This window comes from Drosophila subpulchrella, chromosome X (assembly GCF_014743375.2).
Source record: "Drosophila subpulchrella strain 33 F10 #4 breed RU33 chromosome X, RU_Dsub_v1.1 Primary Assembly, whole genome shotgun sequence".
Classification (NCBI taxonomy): Eukaryota; Metazoa; Arthropoda; class Insecta; order Diptera; family Drosophilidae; genus Drosophila; species Drosophila subpulchrella.
This window is the reverse complement of record NC_050613.1, coordinates 12559529-12579529: the sequence shown is the minus strand read 5'-3', so window position 1 is coordinate 12579529 and position 20001 is coordinate 12559529. Positions and strand designations below refer to the sequence as shown.

At 40.0% G+C, this 20001-nt stretch overlaps 3 protein-coding genes across 4 annotated transcripts; 1 reads left to right on the top strand and 2 right to left on the bottom strand.

The window, feature by feature from the left end:
• Nucleotides 1-898: 898 nt before the first annotated feature.
• Nucleotides 899-6354, top strand: LOC119556911 (SET domain-containing protein SmydA-8). The gene is made up of 5 exons (XM_037869398.1): nt 899-1218; nt 3771-4831; nt 5315-5437; nt 5803-5996; nt 6056-6354. Exons 1-5 carry the CDS (start codon nt 1201-1203, stop codon nt 6271-6273), a joined length of 1614 nt encoding a protein of 537 aa, XP_037725326.1. The 5' UTR covers nt 899-1200; the 3' UTR covers nt 6274-6354.
• A 4760-nt stretch (nt 6355-11114) lies between these two features.
• On the bottom strand, nt 11115-12952 carry LOC119556479 (uncharacterized protein CG1552). 2 transcript variants are annotated; one of them, XM_037868731.1, is made up of 3 exons: nt 12757-12952; nt 11976-12129; nt 11115-11797 (listed from the first exon to the last, which is right to left on the bottom strand). In XM_037868731.1, exons 1-3 carry the CDS (start codon nt 12902-12904, stop codon nt 11545-11547), a joined length of 555 nt encoding a protein of 184 aa, XP_037724659.1. In that variant the 5' UTR covers nt 12905-12952; the 3' UTR covers nt 11115-11544. The 2 variants fall into 2 exon arrangements, with proteins under 2 accessions (XP_037724659.1, XP_037724660.1); XM_037868732.1 differs by having other exon boundaries at nt 12015-12129.
• A 4987-nt stretch (nt 12953-17939) lies between these two features.
• Nucleotides 17940-19991, bottom strand: LOC119557740. Its single transcript, XM_037870625.1, has 3 exons — nt 19647-19991; nt 18682-18802; nt 17940-18179 (listed from the first exon to the last, which is right to left on the bottom strand). The coding sequence occupies exons 1-3, from the start codon at nt 19879-19881 to the stop codon at nt 18056-18058; spliced, it is 480 nt and encodes a 159-aa protein (XP_037726553.1). The 5' UTR covers nt 19882-19991; the 3' UTR covers nt 17940-18055.
• Between the last annotated feature and the right edge of the window lie 10 nt (nt 19992-20001).

Below are 20001 nucleotides of genomic sequence, written 5' to 3'. Positions count from 1 at the left end.
GGCTGGACAACTTCCGACAGATTTAAGGTAAAAATAAATTATTAAATGGACAGACGTGTGCGCTTGCTCGAATAGAGCCTGCTTGGACACATTCACCAAGGGTTTTCCATCACAATAATGCCCTGCTAAGTTCACAGCTATTCCCTTTGCTCATCGGGCATTTAATGTAACTTAAAACCTAAAGGGAAACCTCATAACTGACAAATGGTATGCAACGTGGTAATTATCACAAAATTAAGCTCACAAGGAAAACACTCTCAATTAATTAGTTTGATTACGTATTCCCAAATGGCAGTTTTAATAACAATTTAAATAAAGCATACAAATGCAGGGGGGGGGAATTAAAAACTAGAACGAAACAGCTGAAGCTGCATAAATAAGCCATCAAGTATTATATTTTTATTAAAAATTCTTGAGCTCTTCATATTTTTCAGAAATTAAAATCAACCAAAATATGTATATTTCTCTTTCATTGAATTTTGTGCCACGTTCTCGCTGCTTAATAGTTTTGCTTAATTGTGTGTTCCCAGTTGAAATGAAATTGATTTATTTCTGGCCAGCCAGAGGACCCAAATCCATTCGAAATATTCGAAATAAACGATGAGAGCTCGATCGCGATATATATGAGTGGTTTAACTCATCTTGACAGTGGCATTGAGGTGCCGCGAACTTTTAATCAGATGCGGGCCTCTCAGTGGACTTGTGGCCAAAATGTTTTCAATATCATAAATTTTTAAAAATATATCAACCGCATGCGAGTGTGTGTGAGTGTGTATCTGTGTGCTTGTGGGCTGGCCGGGTCTGTTAAAATTGAATTTGAATGTGTGCCAACAACTTGGGCGTAGCGCCGTCTCCCGATTTTCGACGTCCGACGTTCGACGACAACTCGACAGTTGCAATTTGTGCGTCGCGGCTCGAACAACGCGTGCCCAGAACTTGTATATATTTACATTTACTATTTATTTTATCTCGTGGTTTTTTTTTGTTTTCACTTACTCCACTGCAATCTGCTGACACATTTATTCGACGCGATTTACGGGCACTATTAATTGACGAGTTGTTAAACATATCTATTAAAAAGCGAGCGAGCGGCCTTTTAAATAACTCGTGTGCACCGCGTAAAAATTATCAATTAAAATCAATTAACGCGCAGCGTCGGTGAAATTAAAATAAAATCAAATTTAAATACAAATAAAAGCGATGCCGGGAAGAAAAAAAGTAAACACCGCAGGTAGCGCGGGGGGCGTGGCAGTGGGTGGCTTGGGTTGGTGGGCTGGTGGGCGTTGCGGATGCATAATTAAAAATTAATTTACCACACAGACAACTGCAAATAGTAACAGTGAAATGAAAAGCACATTTACATGCACTCGGAAAAATTTTTATATTTTTGTAACCAATATAAATGGGTATAAGAAAAAGTTTATCATTTTCATAACTTTTGAATCATATATTTGATGATATATTTGGAAAGCAGTCTAAATTCAAGACTATCTAGTTTCCATAATATCTTGATTGTACATGCATGTGGGAGAGCCACAATCGAGATCAGGTTCCCATCCCTTATGCCCCCATCGAGTGGTGCACTACAATGGGAGACCATCAAGTCGTATAAAAATTCCTTTAAGGCCACAACCACCCGACAAAACAACACAAATCTATTTTGGATATTCTCTGCTCAGTATTCGCCATTCCCCGAACTATTTTCTTTCAGCTTATTATTTTTTTTTTGTTTTTTTTTTGTGGTGATGAGAAGGAAATCGGAAAGTGAACCACTGTGCTGGGTGGTTGGGTGGTGGGGCAAATGGTTGGTGGTGCGATGCCGATGCCACATTGTTGTGTTTTGTTTTATTTATAACGGAACGCAATGTGTGCTCGGCGATATTCGAAAGAGTCGCCGCCTATAAATAAGTCGGATATGAATGAATCCGATATGCAGGCGTTGAGAGAAGCCAGAAGTATGGAAATTGATTTTCCACACACAAGCTGGTCATGAATCATTATCTGATCGGTTAGGCGCTCACTTACAATGCCTGGTAATAATATCGATGCTTTGCCGGTAGCCAAGGAAATTTCCACAGAAAATAAACAGAAGACAAACCATTAAATCAAATATCATTGAAGTTATCAGATTCAGTTTCATGCAAGAGCTTTGTCAACCTTTTAATATTGGAAATGGATTTTTAAATGTGTTTGACAAGAATGGAAGCTTACTTCGGCATGCCGAAGATTGCACACTCTTACAGCTATAAAAAGTGGTCGCTAATTTTCCAGTTTTCTATATGTACTATACTATATAGTCCACCAAAAAGAATAAATATTAAAATATTGCGCAGACTTCTACTAGCTCACCCTAAGCTAAATGTCATATGTACTACTTATGTATATACTACCTAAAATAAAAAGATATTTGTGAATGCTGACAGATTAGATTGTTTATATTGGCACGCCTAGGGAAGATGATCTATAGCAGTTTTATATATACATATATACGTGTTGCAAACTCATGACAATATTATAATACCCACTAGCCGGGAATAAAAACCAACTTAATCAATTAAAAGTGGATCAACCAATGCTTTTAATTGTCCGATAAGTATGCACAGATTTATTTGCGTAGGTCTTGGGTCCATTAACAACATGATTAAAAGTTTATTTTTCCAAATGATATAAATAAGGCAAGTCTTAATAAAATTATATTACATTTGATGTGCTTGTAGTTCAATATAAATTAATTTATTGTGAAAGTGAAAGTTCAATATTGGTAAAAACGTGAAAGAACGAGAAGGTTAAGAGGTTCGTGTGAATTTCGAATTAATTTATAAAGGACTATACGTTTGCATTAGTTTACATACATATTAGCAAATTAAGATATCAAAAACATTGGCAACGGTCCATGGAATGGAATGAAGCAATTTACATGTGTATAAAATGCATTTGTAGAGCTAAAAGTAGAACTTGGCAACGTTTCACAAGACGCACTAAACTCTTTTGTGAAATGTCGTAAAGCTAATTTTTTTAGAAGCATTTCCAAAGAAATGTCAACACACCAAAAACAAATTGTGCAAATAACTCAATTTATATAATGATTTCCAATTAAAATACTTCTGATGTAAGTCTTTTTTGCTATGAAATACTTACTTAACACCTAAATAAGGTACATACCTGAAGAGGATATCGATTCATTGCATCCAAAATACACATTCCACAAACACACACATCTGTGGGAACTTCCGGTCAACTGATTTATAGAGTGACCATAGCTCCTAGGTCATGCATTTTTAGCTAGAACTATTTGGGAATTATAAGCACCCACTGAGGAGATCTCTTTTCATATAACGTTATTGGTAACGTGGCCAATGATTTTATATTCAAAAAATTTTTAAGTAGTAACAGAAAGCAGGTCTTTAACTCAATAACGGTGTCCCAGGTTCGAATAGCTGGCTAATAAGTGTGGTAAGGAAAAACGAAACCGGCACAGGATTTCGGCCCGATGCAAGTCCATTTAGGACAAATCGATTGGGTAGCTTCGATGTGAAAGCTGAGTGAAAATGAGCACCTGTTGCGGCCAGCTGAGTGCATTTTAATTGCCAGCTGTTGACAACGGTCGAAAGTGGGCGTGGGAAGTGGCTGGGCGAGTGGCCCATTGTGGGTGACAGTGGGCCGAACCAGTGATTAATGAGCGAGAGCAGGGGACAGCAATTAGAATACAATTAGCAACGAACGCCACCACTAATGAGTGCTCTCAACTCTTATGCTCCTGCTCCCCGCAGAATCACCACAAGAACAGCAACAGAGCCAGACACCAAAGGGGTCAGCAGTCCAGGGACAAACAGGAAGAGCAGCCGACGAAGGAGCAGGCGGAGGAGGAGGAGGAGGAGGCCGTCAGTCATTCGCCGGAGGAGGATAAGCCCTATCGAGTGGCCCACTCGGAGATATATGGCCGATATCTGGTGGCCAGCCGTCAGCTGGAGCCTGGTGAAACCCTAATCCGCGAGGAGCCCCTGGCCATTGGGCCCTGTGTGAGCGGTGATCCCGTGTGCCTGGGCTGCTATCGACCGGTGACCTTGAAGCCGGACCAATACCGTTGTCCCGTCTGCGCCTGGCCACTCTGCGGCAGCAAGTGCTCGGGCCTCAAACACAGGCATGGTCACACTGAAACCGAATGCCAACTGTACGGAGAACGCCGGGCGGTCGCCGGCGAACTGCTGACGGATCGCGCCGGTCCGGCGGAAGTGCGTGACCTCTACGAACTGGTGATGATCGTTCGCATCCTCCTGCTGCGCCAGCACGATCCGGAGCAGTTTGCGCTGATCGCCCGCATGGAATCGCACACGGAGGAGAGACGCCAGAATGCCGTATTGTGGCGGCACTATGAGGAGAAGGTGGTGCAGCGGCTGCGCGGCACATGGCAGCTGGAGGATCTGGAGGCGGAGCAGGTGCACGAGGTGTGCGGCATCTTGGACGTCAATTGCTTCGAGATCGGCCAGAATGGCGCCAAGGCGCGGACGCTATATCCGAGCGCCTTCCTGCTCGCGCACGACTGCACCCCCAACACGGCGCACACGGACGACCCCAGGTCCTTCGCGATCCTGCTGCGCACCTCGCGGCGCGTGCGCGAGCGGGAAGCGCTGACGCTCAGCTATGCGTACACGCTGCAGGGCACCCTCAAGCGGCGCGCCTTCATGCACGAGGGCAAGCTCTTCTGGTGCCGCTGCCGGCGCTGCGCCGATCCACGTGAACTGGGCACCGACTGCAGCGCCCTCGTGTGCGCCACCTGCCGGGCGGGATCGGTACGGGCGGTGGATCCCCTGGAGCAGGCCGGCGACTGGGCGTGAGTAATAGTAGTGATCGATATGGATCGGTGGTTGGTGTTGGGCAGTGATGGGCGGGACGCAGACCATATTCCAAGTATTATAGTTAGCCCTTACTTTCGTAATAATAAGATAAAGTTAATATTTTTAACACAAAACTGTGAAAAATTTGGTATCTACTATATGGATTTTCAGTACTTTCATTTCTTTAATTTAAATATTTTCGCTTTGTTTTTCATTTATTGCGCGTATTTTATTTTTATAATTGGAAACATTAAATTTAACAATTATTGTCCAATGAAAACATATTATTAAGGCCCAAAACCAAATGACTTTAACTGTTTGAATGGACTTTCTTGATAGATAGATAGGTCTCTTAGATGGTATTAAGTTTTCAAGACCCGAACCCACCCATCACTGACAACAAATGGCCCCATGGGCTATATTATGTATAACCCTAGGCCAAGCGATTTCCATACTAACATTTTCCCTACCCTAACTAGCTGCGATCGCTGCTCCCATCAAATTGGAGCAGAGGATGTGGAGCGCCGGCTAGATCGCATCAACGATGACCTGGAGTCCATTGATGTCCACGACATTCCCGGACTGGAGAATTTTCTCCTTAGGTGCGTAAATCAATTGAAGAAAAAACAACAACTGAATATAACAAATGCGAATATTGATGGCAAAAATAATAATCTTCACTTACCTATCTTACATGCCTTAACTAATTTGAAGAATCATTTTAGCCCGATTCGGCAGATCAATCACAAAATGGAAAAAATGGTCACCTAATTCGAGTTCGACAGCTTTACTATTTTGCATAAGAAGAAATTATAGATCAAATGCTTATTTCTTAATATTCTTTCATTATTAAATTCTTTTACTCTGTCATATCGATTACGATATGAATCAGTACTGAAGCGAAAAATTAATATTTCCCATTATTTTCTTTGCTCCATGATTACCAAACAAAATCGTACTCCTGCAGATATCGGGATATCCTGCGACCGAACCACTACCTCCTGCTCTCGGCAAAGTATTCGTTGTGTCAGATCTACGGCCGGATCGATGGATATTTACTGCCGCAGATGTCGCCCGAGGATATTGCCCGCAAGGAGAGCTACTGCCGGGAGTTCCTAGAAATCGTCGATGTACTCGATCCGGGATTAACACGTCTCAGAGGTGGGTTCTCCATCCGTCTCCCATGGAAATAGTATTAACCATTTATATTCTAAAAACAGGACTCATCATGTACGAACTGCATGCCCCCGTTATGGTCCTCGCCCAGATGGCCATTCAAAGTGGACAGATCTCACGACAGGAGTTCCAGCGGCGACTCAAGGAGGTCGTAAAGCTGCTCCAAGTCAGCAGGGATATCTTGTGCTTGGAGCCCGAAGGATCCACGGAAAACGAGATGGGACTGGCAGCAGCCGATGCCCTCATCAAAATGGGTTGCTAGTCATCAAGGCTATTTGTAAATGAACTGAGTTTACCTTTGGGGTAAAATGTATCTCAAAATAAAAACATCAAATAAAGCATACTTTGTGAATTATTAAGTAGTTTGATAAAGGACGGTTTTTTTGAAATTTATTATCTCTTTCAATTTGAAATTTGGAAATAAAATGTTAAAAAATGCAACAATTTGGTCTAAAAATAAAATTTCATTAGAAGCGGTGGGGATTGTTAGCATCGGAAGCAAACTGTTTAAAACAGTCGGTCTGTACGCATTGATTTGGCTAAACTACGATTGAAAAACCGGAGAAAAGTCGCATTTTTGACAAAAATCTGAGTACCGTGTTTTTGAAAAATCTCGTCCTATTTTTTCGCCATACAATTTCAGTTTTTTGGCTGCCATAATAAAAATATAAGTCAGAATGAGGAATGTCATACCTCGATGAGCTCGTAGCTTAATTTCCAATCTATTGGCATTCTAACCTGAAAATTTTTCATTGTTTTCAAAAGATGATGTAACCCCTTACAAAAAATGCGAAAATTGGTCAAAAAATAAATTTTCCTTAAAGTGATAGGGATAGTTTGCATATTTAGCAAGCTGCTCAAAACAGTCGGTCTTTTTGCTGTACGACTTGATTTGGCTAAACTACGGTGGAAAAACCGAAAAAAAATTCGCATTTTTGAACAAATCTGAATCTCTTGTTTTGACGAAAATCTGAAGCCATTTTTTCGCCCTAAAAATTCCGTTTTTTGGCTGCCATAACAAAAATACTAGTCAGAATGAGGAATGTCATACCTCGTTGAACTCGTTGCTTAATTTCCAATCTATTGGCATTCTAACCTGAAAATGTTTAATTTTTGCCATTTTTCGCAAAAAAAGATGATGTACCCCTTACAAAAAATGCGAAAATTGGACAAAAAATAAATTTTCCCTAAAGTGATGGGGATCGTTAGCATATTTAGCAAGCTGCTCAAAACAGTCGGTCTTTTTGCTGTACGACTTGATTTGGCTAAACTACGATAGAAAAACCGAAAAAAATGTCTAATTTTTGACAAAAATCTGAATCTCGTATTTTTGAAGAAAATGTGAAGCCATTTTTTCGCCCTAAAAATTCCGTTTTTTGGCTGCCATAATAAAAATACTAGTCAGAATGAGGAATGTCATACCTCGTTGAACTCGTTGCTTAATTTCCAATCTATTGGCATTCTAACCTGAAAATGTTTAATTTTTTCCATTTTTTGCAAAAAAAGATGATGTACCCCTTTCAAAAAATGCAAAAATTGGCCAAAAAATAAACTTTCCTTAAAGTGATGAAGATCGTTAGCATATTTAGCAAGCTGCTCAAAGCAGTCCGTCTTTTTGCTGTACGACTTGATTTGGCCAAACTGTGATTGAAAAACGGGAAAGAAAAATCGAATTTTTGACTAAGATCGGAATCTTGTATTTTGACTAAGGTCTGAATCCCAAAAAAGAGAATATTTGACTAAAGTCTGAATCCCATTTTTTTCGCACTAAATAATCAGTGTTTTGGCTGCCATAATGCAAATAAAGGGCAGAATGAGGAATTTCATGCCATACCTCGTTGTACAATTGATTATATTATTACAAGTATAAACCTGTTGCGCCTAAAACATTTTTGACATTGAATTTTGTATTAATTTTAATTTCTTAGTTTCTATTGGCATGCCAAAAATGGCGTAAGTTAGTAAGGTAAATTGATTAGCTGAGTAACGGGTATTAATCGAGGAACTCCACCATAGCGTTTCCGCTCGTTGGTACCTAAATCGAAAAATTTTGGCAAAACGGATAAGCCGAATATAACTAGTTAAGTATTTTAATTTTAATAATGATTTAAAACTAACGTCAAAGGTTGCCTTTTAGTTTTGTTACAAAAATCAACTGCCACTGCCGTGGAATAAAGTCTATCCCATTCAAAGCCAATCTGTCTCGTCATTATTGATTCCGAACTTCAACTTTATTCAAAAGTTATTTAGTGCTCTCTCCCTTGCTCCTTCTGCAACTATGCCATTTTTTGTTGAAGAATGTCAATAAGCGAGAAGCTCAAAGTGCTTCAACAACTCAACAGTTTTCAGTTCAGGCCAGAAAAGTCCGCGACGCCTAATTGTGCGCCGAGGAAGAGCTGGAAAAGTCGGGAAACAAAGAAACTGAAATCCGCCACTGGGATGAATTGTCCATTGACTGGAGCTGGAGCTGGAGCTGTAGCTGTAGCTCAACCAGAACCAGAACTTCGTCATCCCAATGTTAATTAATGGACATTTTGGCATTTCACTCGATTCACCAAAGGTCGCATTGACGTTCGGTCGGTAAAATTGTCAGAGGCCTTAAAGTGCTGGCAACTAACAATCAGATCTGGGCATTAAATCCATTGTCTTGAAAAGCAGAGAACAGCTGCCCTGAGAAGCCTCTGCCAAGACAAAAACGCAATTTTGAATGCATTGAGTTTTTATAATCATCCACAATGTGGCCACATGCAGATAAGGTAGATACCCTCGCTCCCAGCTGCACTTTTCGCTGCCGACTGCAGGTATGTATGACGACAAAGGGGCTGCGACACGCCCCACAAATCACCAGCCGTAAGTACATACATATATGTTTAAAAGTAGATGTGAGCAGACAACCATGTATATCATCACCAAGGACATAAATGAAACAAAAACATCAAAGAAACTATATAAAGCAAGAAGCCTAAATACCCTTTCTAAATTTCAATTCGATGATAAGTTCATAATCACTAAGATATCTTAGTTTATAAATAAAAATATTGGTGGTATTATGATTATTATAATTATAGTTATTTTAAAATAACCTTTAACTTGTGGTGTTAGGATCTAAAAAAATATTGGAATAATAATAATATATAATAAAATAACACTATATCATCTGGTACAAATTGGTTAATTTTGTGGGTTCTCAACTATCTAACCAGCACTTTTGTTTACGAATCTCTAGATCTAAAAACTTTGGGTCAAACCCTATGCAGTAGTTCATAAGCCCTGTCGCATAGAAGGGATCTAGCAAAAAGCGGCTAGAACTAAAAGCGTACGATAAATATAAATTGCATTGTGCAATAATCTTCAAAGTGCAACAAAGTAAAAAAAGCAACAACATCATCTGCAGATGCAACAACAATGGCTGCAAGAAGGACGACAAGGCGCCACGCACACACACACACACACACAGCTAAAACACACATACACACACGTATGGAGCACAATGAGATGTTGCCGCATAAAGCCACATAAAAAATAAGACGATGGGCGGCAGAGGAGGTTTCAGGAGGTATATCCCAGTGCCAGGAAACGGCTATAGCCACACAAAGTAAACGAGGCGAGGTGGGTGGCCGACTGGTCCATGGGGATTATCAGGACCCGGCTCTGGGTCTGGATTCCGGATCTGGGTCTGGATCTGGGGTAATGTTTTGCCACAAAGCCAAGGACATTGACGTGGCAGCCAAAAGGACGCTCGCAATTGTTTCAATCTTCCATTCACTCTCATTTTTCTTCGGTGTAAACAATAGACAGTCAAGGTACAGTTGTGTTCGATAGGCAGAAGCAATTGGCTTATCGATAAATAACTTTTGAGCTTAAGTTAAGCCTAAAAATCATTTTCAGCATGACAGCCCCTAATAGTTATTAGGTCTGTTCTGATTTTTACTTTAAAGACATTTTGTCAAATTCAATTTGATTTTGAATCCATTTTTTTCAACTTACAATACTTTTGGTCAATATTGCTATATTATTTTGTATAAAAAGAATATTATATAGAATACTATGCTCGAAGAAAAATACTTTTCCACCGACTAAATGGTAACATTAAGCCAAATAGAATTGAGGCTAGTATATTATTGATTATTAAAGGTATGTATTTGTAATCTATGTAAGTTGATTTTATTAAAATGAGAAAATATATTTTTGCTGAAGGAAGTTAAAACATTTTCCATTTTTTTTACCGATTTCTTATCGATCAATAGTTTCTCAATTAATCTATAAAATTCTCCAAGTTTTTCACACTTAGTCCCCCTTTTCTCGACGCCTCTGCCCTAGACCACAACATTATGGCAGCTAACGGTGAGCCGATGATGCCGAGTATCCTTTGTATTTACTGCAGCGCCTCGGCAAGAATGCGGCGAGGATAAGGAAGGCAAGGATGGCAGCGGCTGCCAGGACAACGACAAGCTACAAAACAAGTGCACAAACAGTGGGCAAAGTGGTGTTGGGAGGAGAATGCTCAGCTCAGCTCAACACTGGCTATCAAAAGTGTTGCTTATTAAAATAAAATTTATTGCTTGTTTGCAGATAAAAATGAAGACAGAAGCACGAGCTGCGAAGCTCTGCAGCTGCATCTGCTCCATAAAAGTGTTAAAACGATAAGCGAAAACAGGAAGCAGCGCTGCAGGATATATTCTCCATGCCCACACCCCAACTCCCTGAAATCTAAGTTCCAAAAGGACGGCACTTGAGACCCCGAAAAACCCTAATAGGGGAGTCCAGGGAAAAAAGGGCTGCAGCTACTTGGTCACGGCCTCTGAACAGCGGTAGAATAAAAGTCAATCAACTTGGACAATCAGACCCTTTCGAGAGCCTGTCTAGACGAATACCGAAAGAGTGACAGCTTCGATTCGGCAGATTCCACGTGAAAAAGCCAGAAAACAAAACTTTACAATTACAGAGCAGCTCTTAAAGTCTCTTAGTTTTCAAAGTACAAGCTTTTCCATTTAAAATATTTCATAATATTTCCAGATTAATACAAACTCAGGCCACCAAATGCAAATCATGTGCTTTTCCTTGGTGACTATTTTCTCTATAATTAAGGAAATCAAGTTAACATTATCTCACACTTATTTTATTATTTACTTCAAGTTTGATATATGTAGGTTATCTAGGGTGCCATACAAAGCACCAGGGTTTTGATATCACTTTTAAAGGTGTCTAAAAGTATGCAACAATATATTTTCTTACTCAGAATGTCGACTATTCTTATTCACTGCATACTTTTGGGCTCCTACAATTACATTTAATATTGATTTTAAGCCCTCGCAATTCGTATGGCATCCCCGTATATATGTATATTATATCCTACATTATTGCCTATTTGTTGAGATTGAGTTTAATAAAATCCAAGGATTGGATCCGTTTTCCGCTCAGTGTCGGGATGACCGGATGACTCCTTTTGTCGGCAGAAGTACAAGATGACCAGTTCACAAATCGCAGAATAATTTGATTTGCTGGAATGTCGCTCGCGTCGTCCTTGTTTGGCCTAGTAGTTATTGTAGACGAACTCGCTGAGGAGTGAGTTGTTGGGGCCGTCACCACCGGTGGATCCACCACCGGCGGATCCCGCGGAGCCGTCCTGTTTGTTGCGCAGCAGGCGATGTCGGAAGTGCATGGTGCGCAGGCGCTGCATCCGACGCTTCAGGTTACAGTAAACCGGGCAGCAGTCGGGGAAGGGCTTGTACATCAGCTCCTCCTCATCGCCCTGCTCGCACTCGTCGGGCAGGATGTCCAGGCAGCTGGAGGAGACACAAAACCGGTACCAAGCCGGGCGACGGGGCATTAGTTCAGGTTCTATCAAGGGGGCTTTTCATGGGTTCGGAATGGGACTTATTTACATGGGCATGCTTGGGAATGGATGCTGGGGGGAGTGCACATGCTGAGCTATTTATATATAGAATTGCATTGGTCAACTACTCATTCGGCCTAGACATTTTTTCCACTACGAAAATAGACCTGGAGCGGGGCATTATGTGGTTGTTCTCGCAGAAGAGATTCGAGCACAGGCTCAGCAAAACCAGGCGGCGGGGCAGAAACTTCGACTGCTCCCACATGCAGCGGCGAAAGGTTCCTGTTAGAAAAGTGGTGAAAATGGTATTAGTATTTGTAATATTTTGGAATCACCAATCAAAATTGTATGGGTACTTCAAAATCTAAAAAATGAAATACCCAAGTACCTCATTAATTGGTGTTTTATTAAAGTTGATACAACACATATTATAATACATATGTATTATTATATTTTTAATAAATTTAAAAATATGTTCTTCGTCTTGGAGTTCGATTTACCGTTTCATAATCCTAAGTTGGAAAGACTTTTTCCTGTCTTAATTTAAGTTACTATTAAAAAAGCCCTACCATAATTATAAAACACTATAAAACAGCGCCTGCATGTAAAAATATTACACACTGTAAAGTATTATATAATATGTATTAGGTTGAATTTGAGGAGTCTTTGTTACTGTTCAGAAATGTTAAGTAACAGATTATAATATGCGAAGAATACCAACAATTGAGGTTATTACATAAATACTTTAAATATCATTTTTTAAATTTCAGTTCCTTATTTATATACGAAAGTATAAATCAGTTCTGAATTTTAGGGCTGACAATTAGATGACGATTTTGATTGAGATCATAAAAAGAGTTATACTTCGATTGACCTTGTTTAACTTATAATATATTTTCGAACACTCACGCAGTACACTGTTGTCGTTCTCCCCGGAATCCTCCTGCGTGTTGTAGTTGCGTTGCAGCTGGTAGTGCTTCATGTGGAACTGGCCGAAGCCAAGGACGCCCACGAGGGCCAGGCACAGCAGGACCCAGATCTTCTCCAGATGGTACATCTCGGTGACTCGGCTGGCGGGTGCAAACTACGCGCTAAGCTCACACCATTCCATAATCCCATGGTGCCACACAAACGAAAGGCACACGGGCATTATTTAGTCGGGCATTACGTATACGCAACGTCTGACGGCATTCTCATTGCCCTGTGTGTGTGGGTAGTTAAATTGGCGTTTGTGCCACGGCACTTGATTAAATCAAGAATAAAATTGCAATGCAAATTTTGCGTTTTACCCAGGCCGATGTCCATGTAAATGCCCCAAGCTCTCGCCCATGATTAATGCCCCCCATCCAATCCAATCCAATCCCATCCCATCCAATCCAAACAATTCCAACTAAGAGAAACCAACGCAGATTGGACCGAAACAGTTTGTCATAATAATCGTTTGTTTTCCAGCAATCGCAATAATGTCAAGTGCAAGTTTTGTGGGCCACTGAAATGGCAACATCACATGGAAATTGCGATCGGTTTGTTTTTTAGGGCGTGCGAAGTGGTGCTTTGATTGTTTTGCAGAGTGACGTGGTACTCAAAAGTGATCATGAAATGACTAAAATAATAAAAATAGCCAGTTGGTATGATATTAGTAAATTTTTATTTTCTTTTTTGTGTCACATAAAATATCTACAGTGTATTTGTGCAGAGAGACAACATTGATAAGATATGATGATAATTTTGATGAAATTCGGTATCAATTTTATCTGGACACGGGATATATCACTTTGATATGTTTCCCATCTTTTCTTATGCTGTGTTTTTCTATTCGAATATTTCTGTCTATTTCCCAGAGTAATCTAAGACGCTATTACGCTTTTTAACCTCAAATACTTAATAAATTGATCAAATTGATCCTTATGTCGATTTCTTTTCTTTGTAAGTTATATAGCTATTCACTTAATAAACTTTCTTTTATTTTAATCAACATTTTAATTTATGTTATACAATTTTTTTTTACCTATTATAGTTTTGTTATCAAATCAAGTTATCAAATCTCTGAAGTATTTTGCTTTAAAAAGTTCATTATTTATTTATATGTTTAGAAGTTGACTGCCCTTTGAACCATATGAAAAGAGTTGATTGGGGGATTTCCTCCAAGCGATTTCTTGGTATCCATCTGTTTCTTGCTTTTTTGCCCTCTGCCCTGTCCTTTTTTCTATTTTCATTTTTTGCGTCACTGTTGTGGGGCGTGGCCAGTCAACTCATTAGTCGGGTATTTACCCCCTGTAACCATTTTCCCTGTGGAAAATCGCCCTGCCAACAACCTTAAGTAGCTTAAAAGCTTTTTTCCGAGCTGTCCCTTGCAAGCAGAACTTACGGAAAACTTCAACGATGCATTAGGAAGTAATGTCTTAGTTGATTCTTGGTTTTTTTGTCATTTTTCGAGCAAAATGATTGAAAATATCATATGAAGCTGAGAATAGCTTTTAAAAAGAGTCCCCCGCTTTAAGCAATTGTATAGTGTAGTGTGATCAAAACTATAGGTGTCACCTTAGTTCTTTGGACCACTAATGTGTTATTCATGGAACCGATACATCTGTTGCACTTACCTCGTGTTGCCCAACTGTCCCAATCTCAGCCCGGAAAATATCAGTGGGGCTTGGGTTCGGGATTGGGACTTGAAGTGGGTCTGGGGATTAGCCCAAAGTTTTCGGTGGCAGCTGCTTTGAGCAGTTGGCCTGCGGCTGGTTAACTGGATAACTGCATCTAAGTGAAGGAAATGGCAAGGGCAGCCACAAGCTGCAGCTTGGAAAGTAAAAGTTGCATCTCGGCCCCCTCGAATCGCTGCACGCACTAATACTCCAAAACTTTGGCTCAGGATCTCAGAGGGTTGGGGTTTAAAAAGAGAAAAAAAAAAAAAGACACACACACTGTGCGAGTAAACGCGGGAGAAGTGGAAAACAACATTTTTGAAAACTTCGACTGGCAGTTGGAGAGTCGAGACGCGCTGGGAAAACTGGGGAAAACTCCTCTTCGGCCTCTTTGGATCGAAAGGAATGAGAAACGGCAGCGGCAACGCTTTATTTATACTCGGTCGTACACTTTCAACTGTCTGAAAATCGTATAAATAATTTCTTGGCTTCCTTTCTTTTGCCATTTTTGAAGCATGCACTAACGAAAATGATTACAAACTTTCCCAAATGACATCGTAAAAAGTTAAATAAGTTTTTCAGCAGGGCTGCTGCAGCAACGAGGGCATTGCAAGTGGGCAAAACGACACGCTAAGTGCTAGCAAATTCCATGCGTTATTGCATTCTGAATATTTATTTGCTGGAGTCGCAACAACTCTCGAATTTCCCCCCGCATTATTCAAGGCTGTGCTAATGCTTTGCTGCCCGGGGATTCCCCAACTCCAACCAGCGGCAGTAGCAGCTCACGTCGCGTATACGTCAAGTATACATCACGTATACGCCGGGATGTACGGCGAATTGTGAAGCGCTTAAATTAGCCGAAGCACTGAGGTACACAGGTGAAGCTATGCCAGTCAGAAATCACTAGGGAGACGCCTTAATTTAATTTATTAGGACATTTTACTTGCGGGCATACTTGCGGCGGTTTTGGAATTAATCATAATTCAGGTATGTTCACAAAGTTTGGTTTTTTTTTGTTTTTAATATCACGAATACAAAGTGGTGAACATGCATGGGCCAACTCCACCCACAAAGAGACAAGTTGATTTAATTTATTTATTTTAATAAATTCTGAAGCTATTTGACCAGCTCAACAATAACTTTTCTGAACAAATGTTTGATAAATTAATTTGCCTCCCATTAAAATAAATTCTTGCAATTCCTAGGGGATTATTTGATGTATGTATTAAAGAACAACGACTTATTTAAGCAATTTTTTTGATGAATAAATTTGTTTTCTATACGTTTTAAAATCTAGATCTCAGGAAATTTTAGAGCTAACCTATTGAAAAATTAAATTCATGGGGTATTTCAAATGTAAGTATAAAATTCATTAGTAAAGGTATAAGTTCTCGCCAAATTTTCATATTAATAACCCAGTACAATGGGTAACATTAAATATAACTTTAAGCAGACAAAGTGCCATAAATTGCAGAACGCCAGTACACAAAGGCGATTGCCGCAAAGACACCCCACCCACCCAAGTGCCTGCCCGCAACCACGCCCACCGCACCGCCCACCGCCCACCAAAGCTGGTGGATCCTGCTGTGTTATATATTTAGAGCAGGCAACAATTAAGTTTGTAAAAGTTAAAAGTTTTCCAGCGACAACATTGTCTGCGTCGACCTTTTGTTTGCACGTGGCTGTTATCCACTCGCTTCAGCTCCATTCCATTCCCCCTTAAAACCCCTTTCTTTCCGCTTGGCCAATGCCACTAAGCCACATCGCTGCTGCTAGACCAACTCGAGATCCTACGGGTGGTGGTTCCTTGGGGCGTGGGGGTTAAGGGGGTCAGGGGGTCACCTGGACGTGTTGTTGTGGAAGGCGTAAACTGTATTTTTATGACACTAAGCAAACAATTAACTCGAGCGGCTAAGCATTAGGAAAGGGAATCAAAATACACTGGGGAATATGAATGGCTCCAAATGTAAATACTTTTATATACAAATATCATGCTGGAATCCACGGGGGTATATAGGGGATAGATCCCCCACTCGGGTTAAAAAGTATATGTAATTATATTTCTACTCAGCACAGTTTTTTATAAACCAGCCTACACCACCCACCCAAATTCAAATTCTGGATCCGCCACTGACAAATATAATATCATCACCTAAAAGAAGAAGGTTCATTTTTGTATTCACTTTTTAAAATATACAAATATTTACTTTTTACTATCATAAGGTAAACATGAATCAAAGTTGGTTTGAAATGTTTCTTGTAAAGATACACTTTAATCTTAAAATTCAACTTTAGGTGATTGAAAGTATGCAGTGAATTATGGTCATTAAGAATACATTCTTTTTACTCCTGAACTTAAAATATATCGTTGCATACTTTAAGACAATTTAAAATACAAATTTTTTCAAAACATTAGTGAAAAATAAAAGTAGAATTATATTAGTAAGTGCTTTTAATAGTTGTCTCTATCCTTTAATGATTTTTCACAGTGTAAAGGTAACCATGGAACCGTGGAGTATGAGCTAGTTGGTAACGGCTTGTGCCATCCGCCAAGACAATGGCCAACAGACACCGCTGGCACAGCCCCCTTCACCCAATCCCACCCCCATTTTCTTTTCCAATTGCCCCTTCCGCGGACACGTTTTTCCATTCACATGAACCGAGTAGAGCCCTCTGCCCGACCACGCCACCGAAGGACCAGTTTGTTACTTTATTTTTGGGCTCGAGTCAATTAGAATGCTAATTTGTATGCAAATATTTGTGAATTGAATGAGGTTGCTTTGGGCTGGTGTCTCCAGTGTTCAGTATTCAGCATCCAGTAACCTACTGGTATCCAATATCTGTATCTGGTCCTTTGTCCCATGCCCTTTGTTTATTTGTTTGTTTGTCCTTTATTACGAAACCGGAAATAAACTAAAAGCCAGCTGAAAAGGAAAGTGAAGGAAATTGCCTGCAGCTTGGCGCCAGGGCAATGAACACCTCTCACAGGATCTCGAGTCCTTCGAGTGGATTGTGGAGTGCGGTCGCAAGAACCATTCATCACAAACTTCAGGAGACGTGAGATTTAAAAACAATCATGCCGAATGATTGTCCGACACTGAAGGGCACTATTTACATAGAATAATATAAGCTGGTCTATGGAGTAAAGGTAGGCTGTAATTAAGTGGTTAACCTTTTGAAAGAAAATATAGTTATAAGGTAGATACATTATAAACCAAAATAAACACCTTAAGGTTGTGTATGATTTAAAGCTCAAGTGTTACTTTAGCTGTACTCAAAATGACACTCATTTTATTAATATCTTGAATACTTATATGCCAAAAAACTGCAATATCAATAAATTATAGAAAATGGCCAGAAAGCGAGAAGAGAACCCATAATTCTCCCAAAAAACAAAGACGTTAAATGCTCTTAATATTCACACTTTCGACAGAGACAAACGAATGCATTGTTTTCTGCAGTAACCCATATTTATTGAAGCATACAATTCTTAGTCACAGATAGCACTCAAAAAAAAAAGAAGAAGGAAGTCAGGAATGGGAGTGGTGGGTCACATATGGAGTGGGTCAGTAGTGGGGCTCCTTGCCGAAAAAGGAGAAGGTCTCGTTGCACCGAATCTCATAGCAGTCCGGAAAGGATGTGAAGTGCCTCGATAAGCGCAGATCGAATATGAATTCGCAGTAGGGATAGCTGAAAGTGGGAACAAACATCAGAATGTAAACAGTGGAAGCCAAAAAAAAAAGGAAAGAATGGAGGTGATGTGATGCATTGGTGCGGATGCAAGGAATCGCTGATGAAATATTTATTCCCGATAGCGATGGCAGTGGCAGCTCGACAAAAAGAAGCCAAACGAGTCGAAACAGTGCTGCCAGCCATTTTAATTGTTATGCAATTCAAATGCTACCCAGTAACCATCGCCATACCCATACCCATATACCCATACCTATATGTGCGTGCCCCGAGCTCAAGTCCGAAAAGCAAACCCCAAGCAAAAGCCAAACAAGTTTATTTTAAAATGCAATTCACACTACAGAATAACAGAGGCGTGCATAAATTGCAAATTGCATGTGCTGGCTGGGTATTTCAATGGCACTAGGTGGTTGGTATTTATGGGTGTTATGGCTGGTTATGTAGGTGGATGTTATGGAGACGGGTGTTTGGGTGGCTGACTGATTGTGATTGCATAACTTACATTGGCGGAAACCAGAGAAAGCAGCGATATGTGCAGAGTATGCCGAAGGGTCGCTTAAATTCTCCGTCTGGCGTTTGGATCGAGCCGGAATTGTGCTTCCTCCAGCATTGTGATGCCCAGCCTGCAAAATGGGTAACATTTATACATGCACTTGTGTGTTGTGTTTAGGATAGACTAATCTGTGTGCCAGAGTCCTTGTTGCGTAAGGACTTCGACTGCCAATTAAGCCTAAAACATTCCCCCCATTCATTTGTCCGATTTTCAATTTCTGTTTCGGTTTACCCCGGCATTGGGTTACTACGGCAACACTTTTAGATATGCTTTCAATAGATTGCTAATCGCTGCTACATTGTTTTTATGGGTTTCAAAACTAAGGCCCAATGGGATTATTTTTGATTGGTATTGCACTTGAAGCTTAAGAAAAAAAAATAATTTAAGAAGTTTTAAGTTTTATATGTTGTCGTTTGAAAAAGGTCTTGCAAAGTGGCTTTAAATAAAATGAATCAGAGGTAGGTATTTATAAATTAACACATTTAAAGCCAATTAGTCGTAATACTTTTACCACAATTGCATTTTCAATTGCCTTTATTTTTTTATTTCATGAAAAGCATTTAATATGTTCAGATATTTATAGACATATCGTTCATTGCACATTTTTTGAGCACTTTTAGAAAAAAAATTGAAAACAAAAATTACCACAATAAATGGTTTGTTTGTATATTTGCCATGTCCTGAGTTGATGCTTTATTTGATGTGGTGTTAATATAATATATTTATATATTCAACGAGTTGCCGAATCTAGTGGGCCACATGACGTATACGCAACGCAGTTTCTTGTCAGTGTCTTTTGACGTCACACATGAACTGTCATTGAATTTCACCACAAAACACCCACTCACAAAAAAAAAACGTGATCAAAACAAAAAAAAACTTTTCAGAGGGAGGAGGTGATTGAGACTACATACTTCCATAGTTGTAATCACATAAACAGCAGAGGATTAACAGCAAAACAAATGCGATTGTTGTGGTGCTCTTGCGTGTGTGTATTGCAGTTATGGATGCTCTCGTTGTCGTTTTTGCCGTTTCTGTTATCGATTTGGCCATTGCACAACAATCGTAGTTATAACCACCGTCACCGTCACAATCGGTATCTGAATCTGTATCTGACGCTAAAACTGTATCTAAATCTGAGCCTGCCATGTAGCTAGCGACTTTGAACGCCTTCGGATGCTTCGAGTGCGATGCGTGGATGTCTCGGCGCGGTTTTAACCGCCGCCAGCGATGGATGTCGCGAGTGTGCCGAAAATCACCAGCGAATAT